This window comes from Tinamus guttatus, unplaced genomic scaffold (genome assembly GCF_059628265.1).
Source record: "Tinamus guttatus ecotype Peru unplaced genomic scaffold, ASM5962826v1 Tinamus_guttatus_pri_ptg000377l, whole genome shotgun sequence".
In the NCBI taxonomy this organism is placed as follows: Eukaryota; Metazoa; Chordata; class Aves; order Tinamiformes; family Tinamidae; genus Tinamus; species Tinamus guttatus.
This window is the reverse complement of record NW_028288911.1, coordinates 92,955-110,833: the sequence shown is the minus strand read 5'-3', so window position 1 is coordinate 110,833 and position 17,879 is coordinate 92,955. Positions and strand designations below refer to the sequence as shown.

Genomic DNA, 17,879 nt, shown 5'->3' with positions numbered 1-17,879 from the left:
GTCTTTTGTTGATTGTTAGATATAAAGTAGAGGAAAAACAGTTTCTGTTTAGCTTGAAGTGCAAAGAATTTGTAATACATGCCAACTTTATGTTAACATAAGGTTATTTGTCTAGAGATCTGCTCTAAGAAATGAAGAGGAAGTGTAGGAGCTTTTTTGTGTAACAGAATTGTGTCTAGTCTGAATTGATGGAAGGTTCTGCTAATGAAAAGTGCATTATTATTTCAAATTTGGACTGACTTTTAAGCAAACCAACATTTGTTTAGGCAAATAATGCCAACAAAAATTGTTATTTTTTATGGTTTCTGCACAGAGCATGGCGAAGCTTGGCTTATTCCTTTGCATAAATTCACACTGACTTTCAAGTTTGCAGCAGTATCAGATTTAATAAGGTTATATCTATTCACCTATCAACCACAACATAAAATTAGGACCGACTGAGAAAGGCCTAAGTGACTGTTTCTTTCACTTGTGCTTGGGTATAGCCAAGGCTTTGACTGGACTTTAAAACCTCTGGGTATCGTTGGTTAATTCTCTTCCCCAGCCAAGGAGCAGCCCTTCAAATCACCCATGTAGTAAATTGGATACACATGGTTTCTTGCCTCAGCAGCTCTTGCTTCTTCCTCAGCTAGATCTGCACTGTAAAAAAGCATCCAGCCTGTGAAAAGTATCTGGTTTCAGCCAGCAGCACTGAATGTGACTAATGCACAGTTCAGTCTTGCATCGAAGAGGGAACTGAACGATGTTTAAATGCGTTCTGGGATATTGCACATTCGAAGTATGGCCTGGTTTATACACAATGTAAAATGGAGAGTTTTAACCAGGGAGGGTTGAACCATGTCCTAGAAATCAATTGCTTTTCTTAAATACTATGAAATGTCCCACCTCCCCTTTCAACATGCACATACTGGCCGTATGAGCAGAGCTGCCTGCGCCGTCTGTTACTCTGGTTTTGGCAGCCACAGAGAGATGGGCCAACCCCCGCCGGCTGCTAAAAAAAACCTAATAGATACCTGCTGAAAACTAAATGTGCTCAGAACACAGAGGGGATTTTACACACAACTCTCAAGCAAGGAAAATTACTTGCTTATATCTTTCTAGACAGGGGCAAGACTGGTAGCAGTAAGGCAAATAGGTAGGGAAAACAGCTCACCTTCACTGTCCACGGCATTGAGGCAGTATGAATACAAACTATACAGAGCCCTTGCCTATAGTCTAATTTACCCTACCTCTGGCACAGCGCTCAGTTGCTAGTTTTGCTGCAGTGCAGTGCAAATCTTAAAATGCAAACCAGGAAAGCCATGATATCTTGGTAGTAGTTCTTACTTTTTCCTTTGAACCAGAAGATTACCATTGACCTTTATTCCACCATAGCTTGCTTGACAACAGCCTTTCCTGTATATCAGAAAGTATTCTGGCCTGTAGGAGGAGTTTAAAGATGCTTGTTATACTTGGCTTCAATTGTTCATTTTTGGTAAACTGTGAAGGATTTTTAGCCCATATCCTTTCCCACATCCTACACTATGGTGTAAGAGACCTCTTGGGATTGAATAGTTTGGGCGCTGAAAGGCATCTCAGCGTTGAGTTTCTATCACGCTCCCTGTTTTAGGCCACGTGCCTTTCTGGAAGCGTTGCATGGACCTCGTTGGGACAACTGGAGTGTCTTGATACCTCAGAAGCCGACCAGGGTCCAGCTTGTGGTTGGATTCTTGAAGGGTTTTCCAGGGAGCCCTAAGACAGAGAATTGTCAAGCAATGCTGCTGACAGCAAATTTGTCACTTCATGAGGGAGATTTTTTTCCACCTTAGTGTTTAACAAGGATATGGAGCCATCAAACAAAAGTGATCGTTATCTCATGTCATAAAGGACAAAGTAAATATAGAGTAGTTTGGTTTTCAGTCTTGCTCTGGGCCTGAGAAGACTGTCAGAAAAGAAAATGCAGTTTCTTCTGTTTATGTACTGTGGTACAGGAGCCTGTCACCTCTCAATTCATCTTTAAGACTCTAAAATAGTTATTTAAATGAGAATTACAAAGCTGTGGGCACTGGTAACTGTCCTGTGGCTAAATTTCTCTGAATTCCTTTTTCAGTGACCCATTGCAAAATGCGAATGCTTTCCAGCCGTCCCACTTGTTTAGACCAGAAAAAGTTGCCTTTGCCCTGGTAAGTGCAAAAGGAAAAATTGAAGTTTTCCAGGGGCTTTGCTAGTGCTTTCCTGAAGCATTTTAACCTGTTACTTCTTTTCTGATCTACCAGAGATGCTCAGAACTAGTTTCTATGCAACAGCCTTTTATGTCCTTGAGAAGAAATATCATGTCCCCTTCTCTTCTTTACGTTACATAACTCCATTTTTTTCAGCTGTTTTTGGAGAGCCTGAGTTCTAAATCCTCGATCATTTCTGCTGTCACTGGGGTCTCTCCCAGTTCATAGCACACTTGTACTGCAGTGACCAAAGATAGATTCAGTACTGCAGGTAAGACCTTGTGCTGAACAGAGTCTAAACCATCACACTCCTTTGTGTACATCCCACCATAATTGCCTTTTCTTGGCAACCACACAATATTGTAGCCTTATTTTAGCTTGTGATTCTCTCGCTCCTTACAGAAGTGCCACTTATGCTGCCATTCTGCATTCTGCATATATACAGTTGATTATTCCTGATGAAGTGTAGTGCCTAATTCTTCCTTTTGTCAATTTTTATTCTGTTTTTAGACCATTTTTACGGCTTGTCTTGTCTGATTTAGAATTCTAGTCCCATCCCCCAGCATTGCCTATAACCTCCCAGGGTAGCATTACAACCACTGCAAATTACCCCTCTGCTTATCCAGTTGACTAATGAAATATTGAATATTCCTTGACCCAAGAGGCTCTGCAGAAGCCTGTGAGAGATCTCTGCAGTGTCAGTGACCCATGGCTAACTCTCAGCAGAGTTACCTGGACATTTGCTAACCTCAGAATAGGTGTTTAGTTTACTTCTGAGGATGCTCTGTGACACAGTATCAGAAACATTCCTGAAGTCAATTAAATGTGTATTTTCCCTATCCCAAGACCTGTTAATGCGTCATAGAAGGAAAATAAACTGGTTTCACTTGGTTCACAACAAAATTCTTCTTGGTGTCTTCTGACTACTTGCAAACTTCTGGTGGGATTATTTCTTTCCATATATTTCCAGGGATTAAAGATAAACTGCTTCCTCCTCCCTCCCCCGCCCCCCGCTGCAATTTTCCAATATCTCATTCCCTTTTTAAAATACAGCCACTGCGAATACACCCAGAGAATTTTCTGCTAAGCCATTCCTACCTAAACTGTTTTCACTTGTATTGTTTGCTCTAGTCACCTTCTCAGCAGTTGACTTTGTTTTGTGATGATAGATACTAAGCACTGTGACTCTTTCCAGTGAATATCTTGATTAGTTTCCCCTTACACTGAAAATAGAACAAATTCTTCTCCCGTCTTCCTTGTATTCTATATATGTTTAGAGAATGCTTTCTCACTACTCTTCATGTTTCTCACTATTTGCATCTCATTTTGTGACTTGACCTCTCTGAGGTTGTGTCTATATTATCTTGCCACTTTCTTATTCAATTAATACATTGCCAGATTGCTCTGTCTTTGTGCTTTCTCCTTCTAAGTTCAATAAAGGACTTACAATAGGTATAGTACCCATGATCATAATCTAAAATTAGGACCCTTGTCTTCTTCTTCCTTTTATACATATATATTTAATCAGGGCCTTTAATCCTAGTGATTTTAATTAATTTAACACATTTTCTTCTCTCACTGCAAAAATGTAACTTTCAACATTCAGGCATCAATAAATGAGTTTTTTAGGGAGCTACCTATCTATCCTCACTAATCATCTCCCCAGTAGATGTCTAGAAATTTCTGATTTTTTTGAAGATTCTCTGTAGGAAAAAAAAAAAAATGTCCAGAGAGCCCTCTGGGAAATACCATGGCCTTCAGATGGACTCTCATGAATTTCTTGGACTTTGTTCATTATTCAAGGTAAACTGATACTGATAACAATTAGTCATACTGGTCCACAATAGTGAATATAACAGCATAGCAAGCCACATGCCTCTCTTCTTTAGCTTTGCTGGAAGTGATGCTGAAGTAACACATGGTATCCATGGGGCCTGGCTCCTATTCCCTATAAATTGTGAGCTGTATCTGGGACCACACAGTTATGTCACCAAGAGGTGTTTGGGACTTTTTACACACTTCTTGAGAACCTTGACATTGGAGACAAAACCCTGTATTGTGGCAAGTGCAATGTCTGATTGCCCCTGAGCAATTAAAAAAAAAGGATGTTATCTTAAGCTTAGTAGCATTTCCTAACACAGAGACATCCTTGGAGTCTTGGCATCCTGGAATGATAAATTTCAGGGATAATCAGCTTCTCTTTCTTCCAAGTTTTCCCAAATCTGCAGTTCTGATCCACTTTTTTACTTTTTGCAATTAAACTGGTAACACCTCTGCTTACTTCAGTGGTTGCTTTTCCTCCTGGAGATCTCAGCTTGTCTCCTTTGGTCTGGTTCGGGAACCACACAAGAGCACAGCTGCAGCTGCTCTTCTCCTTGCTGGTAGTTTTGGGATCTGCCACAGGTTCCCTACGTTGACAGTTTTTCAGGCCAGCTGCAGACTGCTCTGAGCTCTGGGCTTTGAGGAGGGATCTAGACAACTTGCAGCCCATCATGCTGTTGTCTTACAGGGATGAGGATGTCAAGAAGTCTGGAAACATCATTATTAGTCACTAGACTGTTTAGCCCCAGGAAGGATATGGCTCTGAGGTTTGTATCTTTGCATTTGTCTCACGATCAGCCTTTTGGACTGTATTTCATAGCTTTGATTTTCCTTCTTGCCAGTCTAGTTTAATCCATGAAAGCATAAAGTCACACAGGCACAATAAATAAAACTTAAACTATTCTCAGATATGCTGAGAGACTCTCCTTTACATTTGAAAATATGATGAAAAAAACTTGCTTTGAAATAACCTGGAGTTGGTGCCTGATGCTCATGGGAATTGAGACCTAAATTCCTAATACAGGGCTGCTTTTAAAATGAAGGATTGGGGAATTATTGTGTGTTCTGCTCCTTGTTCAACTTACTTACTGGAAAGAGTAAGTGATTATGAAAGAGATTTCACTCTTAGAAAAGACTAGATCCTCAAAAAAGTATTAAACAGCTACTTGCATGTTGTCAAGGTTATTGAATCTGTAGGAAATTGCTTTCTGTTTTCTTCCTTAAGCTCATGTATGACAAGTATGATATGGCCCATGGGTCCATGAAATGTTTGTGGTCAAGGAACACATGTACCAGGGTTACTGGAAGTGTAAGGTTTTGATTTTGCTCCAGAATTTCCATTTGGTATCTAAATCTGTGAAGAAGTGGGCTACATTTTGTGACCACCGCAAGATGAGTGTATAGACAAACTTTGCAATGTTCTCCATTACATCCTAACTCTTATAAAGCTGTTCCTTCAGCAGGCATCTGAGGGCCTCTGAAAAAATAGATAACGTAAAATGGGCCATCTCACCCTGTTTAACTTTAGCCATCCAACTTCAGAGCTTGGATTATGAGTCCCAGCTTCCTTTGGAATCAGTGAAGCCTCTCTGAGGAACACGTGTGCTCTGACATACTTTCCAAAGACCCTTTGACTGAGATCCTCATTTGGACCCTTTACACAAGGGAACCTGGGTTCCACTTGCACTTTGGAGCTGAAAAAAAATAGCTCAGTGTGTCATTCCCATAGCAATTAAATACACTGTTCTGGGCTGACCCACTGCAAGTCCTCTCTTGTCCGCACAGGGCAATTCCACTTTGTCAGAAAACAGTCAAGAGCCTGGAGTCCTCTGAGGCAACTTTCAGACTAACCTCATTCAAAAGCATAATATTTGAAATGAGGCTTATGAGGAGTAATTCAGAGGGAAGAGAGAGAACCAAGCAAAGCAGAAGTAGAGTTTTGCTGGTGATTTTCCCTATGGCTGAAGAAAGCCCATGTTAAATTCTGTCCCGGCCTGGAAACGGTGATACTTCCACAATTTGGCAGATTATTTCTTCTGTTCCTGATCAGGAAGTGGGAGAAGGTGGAACATTTTTCCCACAGAGAATCACAAAGCAGAAGATTGAATAGATATGTTGTGAGTTTGAATTTTTAACCACGCTCTGAGGCAACCAGGTCTTCAGAGCCACTATTTTTTTTTTGTTTTGTTTTGTTTGTTTGTTTTTTCCTAAATGCCCTCCACTTTCTGAGAGCTTGGGTTCAGCCAGATAGTTATAGATATGGCCTGTCCGGGAGGATTCATGCATGAGCTTTGTCTGGACACAGCCTGCTAGCAAAATCCCAGATGAAAACTCAAGCCTGAAGGGAGCATTCTTAAAATTTGACCATGCATCAGTTTTGATGGGGCTGTTATCATGGCTACCTAGCATGATGCTGTGCAGGATTTACATTCCCGGCTTGCTCATTCGCATGGCTGTTATCCACAAGGATTCATTATATTCGGAGTTGCACTAAGCTTGTAATGGGCTTGACACAGAGAGCAAGAGGGCAGTCACAGGTTTTGTTTCCTCCAAGCAAACTTCTGAGCTTTCATTCCATTTGAAACCTCCTGGAAGAGAACTTCACTTTAAGTGAATTGCAGCAAAAACAAGGGACGGGTGCTGCCTATTTTAGAACAGATGTTTTGAGAATCAGAGAAATAAAAATATTGCCCAAGAGCCTCTTGAGGGCTTGCAGCAACCCGTGCTCACCAAGGGGAGGAGGTGGCCTTCTGGGGAGCAGAGGCAATGCCTAGGCAGAGCCACAGCCATCACTGCGCTCCCTTTAAATCTGTTCCTTTAAATCTTTTCCTCCACTTGGCAGCTCCAATTTGTCAGTGTTGCTATAGCGAATCTCCATGGCAATGACCCTAATCAGGGAAGGGGGAGATGCGAGAGGGGACGCATGCTCCGTGTGGCCGCGCGCTGTCTCGCCCGCTCGCTGCGGCTCCGTCCGAGGGTCTGTCACATCACCGAGGAGCAGGATCAGGTGCTTGGCAAGTACCTTGGGGCACCTGCACCTCCGCGGTCACGGCCGTGACGTGTGTGGCAAGGGGCTGCGGGGACACGAGCATCGGTGCCTGTCGTGTCTCGTCCGCTGCCCTGGGGGGAACGGAGTGTGCCGGGAGCAAGCCGCTGATTCTCACTCTTTCTGCCCATTTCAGGCTGGGAAGACGGCTTGAATTATTGACGAAAGCAATGGCGCTGCCGTCTGCGTGGAGCGTGATGCGCGTGGCCATCCCCTTCCTCTCGGTGCTCGGCCTGCTCAGCGTGAGGCCTGCTGGGGCCAGCCAGGACGCAGGGAGCGTCATTCCAGCCGAAAGTAGGTGCCCTGCCGGGCCGCGCTCCCTCGTCCCCACGGCACCGCGTCGGGCCGGCGTTCCCTCAGCCCGCCCGTCTCATCCACACAGGTTTTCAGTGCCAGGGGGATGCTGCGTTGCCTCACGTGCAAGGGTATAATGGTGACTTTGTAGCCTGTCAGCAAACCACATGCAAACAACCCTCACAGAAAGAGCAAGCAAGCGAAGAAACACAGTTTCTCAGTTACCCGGGAAAAAATAATACTGTATTTTCATCTGCAATTTCCATCTGAGCTTATTTGAGAAGTGTTTGGTTGTAGGTCTTTTTGTTTTCTCAAGAGCTGGCTCTCCAGATCTGCCACTGCACAAAATGTCCATGCTAGGCTGGGTATTGTTAGAAGGAAAATCATGTTTATTTCTGCTAGGGCATTGCGTTTTGTGCGTTTTGGTGGTTGGCTGGAACAAAAGGTCAAGTTCAACTTTCTTGTAACTGCTGTGGACTGACATGGGGGCAATTGGCCCAGCGAGCGTTTCTGTAAAACATGCGCCGATTTCCGAAATCAGGCTGCGGCTCTGCAAAGCAAAAAAGAAAAATATGACAGATTAGATTGTGCACAGCACTTGGAGCTGGGAGTTCCCAGCTCTGTATTAACGTGCTCTGTAATTTTGAACAAGTTTCCAGTTCAACTTTCCTAGCTCTAAGACCTGTAAGTCCCACTTTCCTAGCTCTAAGATGAGGTATTAGTACAAAGAATTAGGAGAAGGAGTCAATATTTTCAGGGTTTTTGACATGGACAAGCATGAAGTATTCACTCATTGGAAATGTAAAATAGCCTCTGGGAGGGGAAAAAAAAAAAGAAGGTAACTCTTTACAAACCAATCTCTAGTTACTAGTCACACTTACTTCTTATCACAGCAGTCTTTTTACATGACCACCAATATCCTTAACACAAGGTCTGCTTCTTCCAGGTTAGTATTACTATTTTTTAAACAAGCCAATGGCTATCTACGCAGGACTTGAATTCTGATTTGTTTTTTTTTTTTCCATTTTATTCTCTTTATTTGTTTGTTTTTATTATTTATTTTTTATTAATGGGACAGCGCTAAGTTTGGGTTCCATTCTGCTGTAGTTCTCGTATCACACTCATCTCTATTCTGTGTGTCTGTTTAACACGTGTGCATTAATTAACTTGAATAATTTTTGTGGCAACTAGTTCATTTTGTCTTCTCAAGAAGAATATGGTGATTGAGAAATACATTATATGTGCCCTTTGCATGTCTTTGTTAGCAGAGGTAGATCAGTGAAAAAGTATAGAGTAGTTCCTCATTCCACTTGGTAGTGAAAACTCCTGTTTTATCTGTAGAAGTGTATCTTGGCAATGGACATTCAAGGTGTTATTTAACCTTTTTTACATCTTGTGACAGGTTATGGAGTCCCCTGAAGAGCCCTTGAGAAAGGTTTATCTTGCTCTTGCATTTGAGGATGTGGGATTGAAGGCAGGAGTGGGTTTTTCTGAGGAGGGAGGCTGCTCTATCCTGAATAAGGAGGCTGGAAGTTTTATCCTACATGGCTTTATGCTACGAATGCTAGGAAGTTATTTCTGTCTGAAATGAGGCCAAGAGCTCATGATCAGCTCCCTGCTGATCATGATTGATTTGTGCTGGGGTTTTTTTTGTGTGCGTGTGATTGTTTAAGGAATCCAGGATGCTCCTAATTAGCTGGTTGTTGAGAGAGCTTCATTGCTGCTAACCACTCCAAGTACCTTCCTCTGCCCAATAGTGCTATTTCTGATAGCTAACTTGTGGAGCTCCTTCCCTAGGATGCTGCAGATGCTAAAAGTTTACAAGGAATTGCAGGCCCAATTAGGTAAATTCAAGAGAGAAAAGTCTCAGAAAGGGCTGTTAGATGCAGAATTACCTCTTCTGGCTTGGGAACTCAGTGAGTCACATATTGCTGAAGCCTGGGGGTGATTTTATAAGGAGGCATCCCTGCATATTTGCCATGTTTTTGTGCACTTCTGTGGGCATCTGGCAATGGAGGCCATGTCTATACCAGGAAGGTAAACAGTGTCCAAGGCTGTTTCCTGGCATGGAAACATGATTGTGAACGGCTGGAGTGGTCCCGGCCACAGGAGGCACTTGCCTATCTAGAAGGCCAAGAGATTATTTTCACAGAGATGAACTGTTCCATGTCAGCTCTTCCTGAAGGCTGGGAAGGCTCCTGGGCACAGGCTCTTTCCTGTGAGGTATGTAGCTCATGCAAGGCAAGACACTGGGCCAGAGAGATGTTCAGTTTGATCGAGTATGGATGTAGGAATCTACATCTTGTCTTACAAGACAGCTCCACCGACTGTTTCTTACCAAGGAGCTGATAGCACTGGCCCATACTGGGGGAAGCGAAAGAGCAACACCTATGTACACCAGGTCACTGCACCCAGGTAAACTGGTGGCTGTATGAGCCTAAATGACCCAGGGGGAGAAATTAGGCTGTAGTGCAAGTTCTAGCAGGAAAGACATGACGTACATTGACCATAGTAATTCTGGTTTTGCTACGCATAAGGGAGCAGAGGCATTTACTGACCCAATAGGCTCAGTTCTGTGAGGGGGTGTGAGGGAATCACAGTTCTCTGTATTGCACAAAGATACTGCCCTGTGGGGTGCGAGTGATACCTGGTTTAGAGAATCATCTCCTGCTCTCCACTTCACTTACAAGCGAATCGAAGAGCCATGCCTAGCTTATTGTGAATGTGAATTAAAGAATGCGAATTAGCAGTGATTAATCCCATCCTTGTGCTAAATTCACAAGCACTTTGCATTTGCAAAAGACTGAGTATAAAGTAGTGCTGCAAACGTTTGCAGAGAACACTTTAAAGTTCAGTACCATCCACTAAAAAATAGAAGTAATTTCCCCATCCTCCCCCTGCATTTAGAACCCAAATTGTTTACTGAAAAGCTGAAATATGGAGTTTGAAGAACAGAAACTGATCAGTCAGGTTTCATTAGCCAACGTGCATGAAATACAAAGAACAAGCACAGTGTGCACTTGAGGAAAAGTAAATCAGACTTCCACAGTGTTTTCAGTTCCACTTCTTCACCAAGGATGTGGCCAAAAAGCATATTTTAAGCACTCCTCCCCTGTTTCTCCCCAGACAGACACACACAGCCTTCATGCTGGCAGGATCCATTTGAAGAATTACAGCTGACTCTTGCTAATTCTCATTATGTTAATCCACAAACCTGTTAAGTCTCCCTATGAATCCCAGCCTGTTCCCAGCTGTCAGCAAAGAATTAATAGCCCTTTGCTGTACTTTGCTGTGCTGCGACTTCAGGTTTGATTTCATGATTGTTGCAAGCTCGTATAAGTTTATGCTGCCTGTGCCTTTCCCCTGACCCTGGCCTCCTACCCTTGCCCCATTTCTTGTCCTGGGTCAAAGATTTGTACATTCAAACAGTCCAGGGAGCTGCTCTGGGGGGAAAAAGGGGAAATTAGCAACCAGCGGATGAAACAACTTCACGGTCCCTCGCAGTGTGAAGAAGGGAAGATGGGACCATGTAGCTAAGGACAGAAAGGAAGGTGGGACTGTGCCTATTGACAATTGCACACACTTAGATTTGTTTAACCCCTTTGTGAAACTAGACCCTTATTCGTAGCTACTTTGGGAAATGTCCAAGGGCATCCTATAGAAAGTACGGAGAGCATTAAGGGAGGATGGGTCCAGCTAGACCGGCCTAATACTCCTCACTCTGGAAAAGAGACAGCTGAGGCAGGGTGTGATAGAGATCAGCAAAGTCATAAGTGAAGCAAAAATAATGAATACAGACTAACTGTGCCTTCCAATGCAAAAGGAGGCAGCAAATGTAAGCAGAAATGATAAATTTAGAGCAGACAAATCAGCATTTTGCTTGCACAGTGATTAGCTGAGCTGTGGAACTCATTGCCACAGGACGTTGTAAATGCCACAGGTTTACCTGGATTCAGGAAGCAATGGGTAAAATAATGTGAGTGCAAGTATAGACTGTTGGGGGAGTGGGAAAATCTTACTCTTGCCTAATCCATTTTATTTAAGGAACTGCTTCAAGTTGCTGTTGCTAGTGTAAGTTGTGGGATCTGATGTGGAACCCACCGATCTGCAGGGGCAGATGCGCTCGGCGCCACCACCGTTTTATTGCAGAAGCTGCTCTGATGTCTGAGCAGCAGCTTTCGCAGGGGTAGCAGAAGTGCAATAGTCCCTTGGCACGGCTGTGCAGCTCCAGTAGTATCTCCGTGTCCGTACCGGCGTGCTCGGCTGCTGCCAATGCCAGCGGATGTTCTTGCAGAGTCATGGCCTTCGTGAGGGTTCGGGAAGGCTTCCTGGATTGCACTCAGTGTTTGACTGTGCAATTCACTGCTCTTCTCAAAGGCACTTTGTCCACATTGTGAGGGGCAGGAGATGTTCATTTATGACCTTTGGTCTGTTTTTTTCCTCCTTGAGTTCCGATTTTGAGAACACTTTGGTGACAAGCACTGCAGGGTATGCGGCAGTCTCCTGAGCTGCAGCCAGAGCAGGGTGCTCTCCACACCACAGCAGCAGCAGGGAGCAGGCCACAGTGCCAAGGGAATGACAGATGTGCTGCGAGCACATCAAGGATGCAAGCTTCCTTTCTCATACTGAAATACTGAAAATGTTTGGGGTTTTGTTTGGTTGTTTGTTTGTTTGAGCGTCTTTAAAAACATGTTCAAAACCCCCTGGAGCTGGGTCTGGAGAGAGGGTCTTACGGCTATGGGGACATTTCCCCACATCCCTGGGATGAAACCCCCAGCTGCACGTCTGGACCTGCCCCAGCTGTGAGCGACATGGAGGGGAGCTGGAGGAGGCTGAACGAGGGTCAAACAACACCCGGACCCAGACCCGTCAAGCCCTGGGGGAGTTGGGAATGGGGTCCTGCAGGTGCCCAGCACCCTGCAGCACCAGGACACTCCTTAGCCACCCGAGCAGCAGCTTCTCACCCCCTTTGCTCTGTCAGAGCAGCTCAACTGCCTGTATGTGACAGGGATTCTAGCGCTTCCCCTGTCAGGGTGCTCTGCTCATTTTCCCTCCTTCCACGGAGATGCACAGGGATGCATCCCCTGTGGGAGTTGCAATTTCTGCCCTTGAAAATCCACATTTCATTAAGGCTGTGAGAGAGTCACAGCCCCAAGGAGGGAGTGACATCAGTGCAGGGCGAGTCTTGGCAAAGCGGGAACGCTGAGGCCAGTAGTGAATCATTTTAGTCATCGAGTCCCTTCCTCCTCCTCCTCTTCCCTGCCTTTTCCCTGCCCTGCTCCTGGTTGCACGCGTGCTGGCAGCAGCTGCAGGGACAGTGGGACGCTCTGCCTTCCTGGCAGGGAGAAAATACAGCAGCAGGTGAAAGGAAGCACAGGCAGATCCGGCTCTGTCCCCTGCCAAGCTGCTCCGCGAGGGCTCCTGTACAACCAGACCTGCCTCTCTGCTCTCTGAGCCACTGCAAGCTGCTGTTTTCAGAGTAAGGGCTGAGATATAACTCATGTATGAGAACTGAGGGTTTTAGAACTGAGGGGGGGATGCAGACACCCAGCCCCTGGCAGAATCAAGCCTGGTCTCTGCTCAGAAGAGCATTAGCAAAATGTTAATTTGCTTTTGCTTTTCTTCCCAAATGAAGTGAGCACAAGCATCGAAGCATCTTTGTCCACAGACACCCTAACATTGTCCACGCGCATGTGTGGGTGCCTAGTAAAATGCCTTTTAATTTTGACAGTACAAGATCTCTCAGTATTTCCTCTTTGACAGCGATGTCTTTTTATTGCACCCCTTTCCAGGTCGTCCCTGTGTCGACTGCCATGCGTTTGAGTTCATGCAGAGGGCGTTGCAGGATTTGAAGAAGACGGCGTATAATCTAGACACACGGGTATGTGATTCTATAGAAATGTTTCTCCTTAGCCTTTATCTCCTGGTAGTCAGGTCCGCCTGCCCATGTACAGCAGACATGACATCTCTGCTGACTCACTTCCATTCCAGTAAATAGGATTGCACGATGTACAGATTATTTTTCACAGGATGGAGAGGTTCATTAAAGATCATCTGGTCAGACTTCTTGCATAACAGGCCAAAGAATTACCCAGAAAGCTCCTACATCAAACAGAGAAGACAAGAAGATATATGAAGGAGAAAAGAATAGGAAAGAGGAATTCCTCTCTATCTATCTCAGACATTGCTTCTGAGCTGTAGTCTGATCACATTGGATGGGAGCAGGAGGTGAATGGGAGAGCAGGAGAAAAGGCAAGCAGGGCTGACAGGGAGGAGAGGGAAGTGCTTGTATTCTTCACTTATGCATCAATATTCTCTATGGAAAAGTCAGAAGTGAATTTGCACACAGAGCACTTGATAAATTCACATGCCTGCCTTGTGGTGCAGAAGTGAACAAAAACTCGGAGTATGGTAAATGTCCTGATTTTAGCAATTCAAACAGATGTGGGTTGATAAGCACAGGCAAATGCTGACCGGGGTAGTATTTACTTATCTAAAATGCATGGGTGGTCCCTGAGCTGTCGGAAGGATGCGAGGGGCACCAGGTCTCTATATTTATCTTACAGAGCCCCCCCTATATATATCCTGTGCAACTTTTCCTTGCCTAACAGCTTCATAAACACTGGCAACATGACAGGGAAGCAGCTTTTGCTGAGGTGAAGTTGTAGTCACATCTCCCAGTTAGTTCCTTTAGGTGACTTTGGCTGATGCCATCACCTTGGTAGGTGGGAAGGGCCCCTTGTTCATTTGAAGTCACACTCTGCTCAAAATGTCATTCACAGCAGAATCAACCAAAGAGATGTAAATCAACGATGTGTCTCAAACTGTAATACCGAAAGATGATTATGTTGCTTTTCCTTTGGTTTCCTGTGACCTTGGGCAATCATGTAGGGCCCCACACAGTAAAGCTGGAGTGACTTTGGCTTTCTTGAGCAATCAATAGCAAGCTGATTAGGGCAGAGCTCTCAGTGCAATATAGTAAAGGTGCAAAAGAATTTCCTGGGCAGGCAGCAGCATAATGCAAATAACTATTGCTGCAGGCTGTGAATAGAGGGGCGTCAGCTCTACAATTACCCCTGGGGTTTCACGTGTTTGGATTTTTTGGGCTGAAATGTTTTGTACGTATGCATGATACGGCAAGACCATGTGCAGTCATAGCTGTGTTCATTCTCTTAAACGTCACCAGGTTTTTACATGGGAAGATGCTTTAGTTAAATACAAGTTATTGAATTATACATAGATGCTTATATGAAACACAGTGGCCAGTGCTCTGCAAGTGACAAATTCTGGCCTTCCATTTGCTGAAAGGCACTTCCTTACCCAAGTGCTGGTGCTTGGCTTATGCTGTTCAGCTCCTCAAGCTTTACCCCAAATAACTTCATTCGAGAACTCTTGAGTATGGAAAGTCCCTGTGACGAGGCCAAACCCCATGGAGGACATGCATCCATTTTGGTAACTGAGGTTTCTTGTTCACAGTCTTTCAGGTCACAATTAAATGCTCCTAAAACTGCTCTGCCTGCCTGTCATAAATCATTAATGATTCCTAGGAAGGGTTGGTGGTAATGACGACAGCTTGAAGGCATTACACCGAGATCCAATAAGCCTGTGTGATGTTAAGGTGATTTTAGGATCTCTCCTGGGCTGCCAGCAATGAGAGCGCTCACTCACCCAGCATTGTATCTTATGAGCGAGAAGCAGTGTTTAATAACACATGCCACTGCAGTAAGCTGGTAAGGAGGACAAGGAAAGTGAGCCGGTCCTCTTCAATGCAAAGGTGGATGTCAGAAGTTTGGGTTGAAAGCAGTAGAGGGGCATGAAGGGAGGGAAACGCAGTTCTGAAAACAGCCTCTACCCCCAAAAGTTTGACATCAAAGACCAAGAAACGAGTGGAGCAGGAACTGATGGGGGCCAGAGGGGATGGTCGTGCTGATGCAGCCCACTGCTCAGCAGAGACGTCGTAGCAGGGGCGAGCAGGTCACTGCAGAGAAGCGCCCAACTGCTCCCATGGGAGCTGGGCAGCTTTGCTAATCCAGCCCTTGCTGATTTTAGTTTGTCAGGAGGCATCGCATCAAAGGAACACCAGCTGGTTAAAGACCTTGATGTTTCGCAGGGATTTCTGATTGTGAACAAGTGCTTTTCAAGATTTTACGTTTTGTCCAGAGGAGATGTGAATCCTATTCCTGGTAAATTTAAGCCTATTTTTTTTTCCTTCTTAATAAATTCTTCAAAGTTAATCCACAAACTACTTTGGAGACCCTTCTTGCAAGTCTTGCAAGAATTTCAGCCTTTGTTTCTCAAAAGGCAAGACCAGAACCCACAACGTACCTAGAATATTTGAACATGAAATAATGATACTTAAATATTGCTAAGATTCTGAAATTGTTTTTTTCCTGGATACAAAGGGAAAAAAAAAAAAACAACTTGGAAATGCTCTTCTACCAAGACTCTCCAAAACCAGGATGCAGAAATTTCAACTGATAAGCATAAAAAGAGGTTTTTAAGGTGTTGATGGGATTCTAGAGGCACATCTCCAAATGGAGTTGGCAATAAGGCAACTGTCAAAAAATTAACTCAGGTTAAAATAGGAGCCACAAACTCAAGTGGAGATCGGCCTTGAGAGGTTATGAGTTTCAGAGAACAAGGTTAGAAAGACAGCTGGATTTAACTCAGAGTTATTCTGCAGAATCAGTAGTGTAACTGAGAGCACAACTGGCCCCTTAGCACATGCTCTCTGCTACAATTAAATTACACAGTACTGAAGACATCACCAATAGGAAGCCATCAATCATTCAGAAGGGATTAAAAGCAGTGCAGTTGAAAGGGGAATTTTGCTCAGGATTTTTAAAGCACACTTCTATAATTTTGCAAGCCTAGTCCCTGCAAGTTAACTATGAAAATGAAAACATTTACACTACAAAAATATTTCTCCATGCATCCCAGTTCTAAACATACTTATTTAGTATCGCTTTTTCTGGATGAAAACCAGCGCTAATAGCTATGATTTTTCACTCAGCAAAGCACCTCGACTACAGCTGTGCTGGGGGATTAGGCCTAATCAACTATATATTCTTTTAAAGTGATATATTCAGTTATTTCGTGTTTTTTTTTACAGACAGAAACCCTCCTCCTGAGAGCAGAAAAGAGAGGCCTCTGTGACTGCTTTCCTGCAATATACTGAAATGAACACAGGGATTTGGCCAATGGACACTCACTCATTTTTAAAGTTCTGCTCAATAAATTAAAGGAAGATCTAGCAGGCAAGTTGTGCCACACCACAAGGAAACCAGGTTTTATCCAAACAGGTACAGCTCAGTTAGACCGTTCCTGCTTTGATGTGTTTTGCCATTCCTCTATGTGATATTGCATCTACTGAAATGTCAAAAGAAGAAACAGCACGACTGTCGTGCTCATGGGTTTTATGTAAGGACAGCATGTCACTTTTCTCATATTTCAAGCCAAATATTGTCCGGAGACTCTCAGGGCAGATCCTCAGCACATGTAAATTGCCATAGATCTGAGAAAATCCATGGAGTGTCATCATTTCATACCAGCCAAGAGAAGATATCTAAGGATATATTTTTTAATAATTCTTTGATATATTTAATGTCAGAATGTGGCCCTAACATAAAATGAAAGGTATTTTGCAATGATGCGTAGCTGAAAAGTTACTTAAAAGCAGTCTTGTTTTTATATAGAAGTTAATAGTTGTCATTGACTGCTTGGCAGTTTGAGGAAGGTATTTGTCCAAAATTGTAGAGATTAGAGGAATAGTCCAGTACATGGTGACCATAGTAATATGCATCACAGCATTCATTTCTTCAGAGCCACACAGTAGCTGTGATCTTTTTGGAGGGATTTATTAAATATCTAATGTGATCAGTAACATTTGTAATCACATGACCACCACCTGGCAATTGAACTAGTTGTGTCTGCCAAAATCTTCCGGAAAAGTGTCTTTCATTAAGCAAATCACATGCTGGGTTGAAGCACTCTCACTGGCCTCTGCAGAGAACTCTGGCAAAGAGCCTGCAAAATGCCTGCGCCCCCCAGAAATCTCCTGCAAACTGTCAGTTGGGAACATTTAATTTCCACCAAAATGTTTAAATGGTTCATAGCTCTTTCATGAACTTTATACAGGGAAGAATTTCACTCCACAGTGGGAGTTAAACTGCTGATGCTGATAACATCCCTGTTGCAGCAAGGGAGAACAGCACAATCCGGGCCTGCAGCGGTAGACAGGATTTGGCCTTGTTATTCTGGGGAAAAAATAAGCAGATCCCTTCTCATTGTTTCACTTCTCCGCACCCCCCCCCCTTTTTTTTTTGGTGGGGAGGGGGAGGCAGGACAAGAGGAACAGAAAATGGCCCTGATGGAAAATTCTTGTAGGCAATAAAAGATTTTTCATAGACTTAAACTATCATAGCCAACAAAAGCGGTTTTCAAAGTTATTTTATCCACTCCTGTTAATAAATTTATTTATCTCCCATTAATGGGCTGGTATTTTACTGTCAGGCTGC

The 17,879-nt window shown here is 43.9% G+C and overlaps 1 protein-coding gene across 1 annotated transcript; it reads left to right on the top strand.

The window, feature by feature from the left end:
• Positions 1-7,204: 7,204 nt before the first annotated feature.
• On the top strand, positions 7,205-17,357 carry LOC104572912 (NELL2-interacting cell ontogeny regulator 1). Its single transcript, XM_010220078.2, has 3 exons — positions 7,205-7,362; positions 13,155-13,243; positions 16,475-17,357. The coding sequence occupies exons 1-3, from the start codon at positions 7,239-7,241 to the stop codon at positions 16,538-16,540; spliced, it is 279 nt and encodes a 92-aa protein (XP_010218380.1). The 5' UTR covers positions 7,205-7,238; the 3' UTR covers positions 16,541-17,357.
• Positions 17,358-17,879: the final 522 nt, after the last annotated feature.

Coding starts and splice junctions, on each gene's coding strand:
- LOC104572912 (XM_010220078.2), top strand. CDS start 7,239: ATGGCGCTGCCGTCTGCGTGGAGCGTGATGCGCGTGGCCATCCCCTTC. Junction 7,363..13,154: donor GAGCGTCATTCCAGCCGAAA/GTAGGTGCCCTG, acceptor ACCCCTTTCCAG/GTCGTCCCTGTGTCGACTGC. Junction 13,244..16,474: donor CGTATAATCTAGACACACGG/GTATGTGATTCT, acceptor TTTTTTTTACAG/ACAGAAACCCTCCTCCTGAG.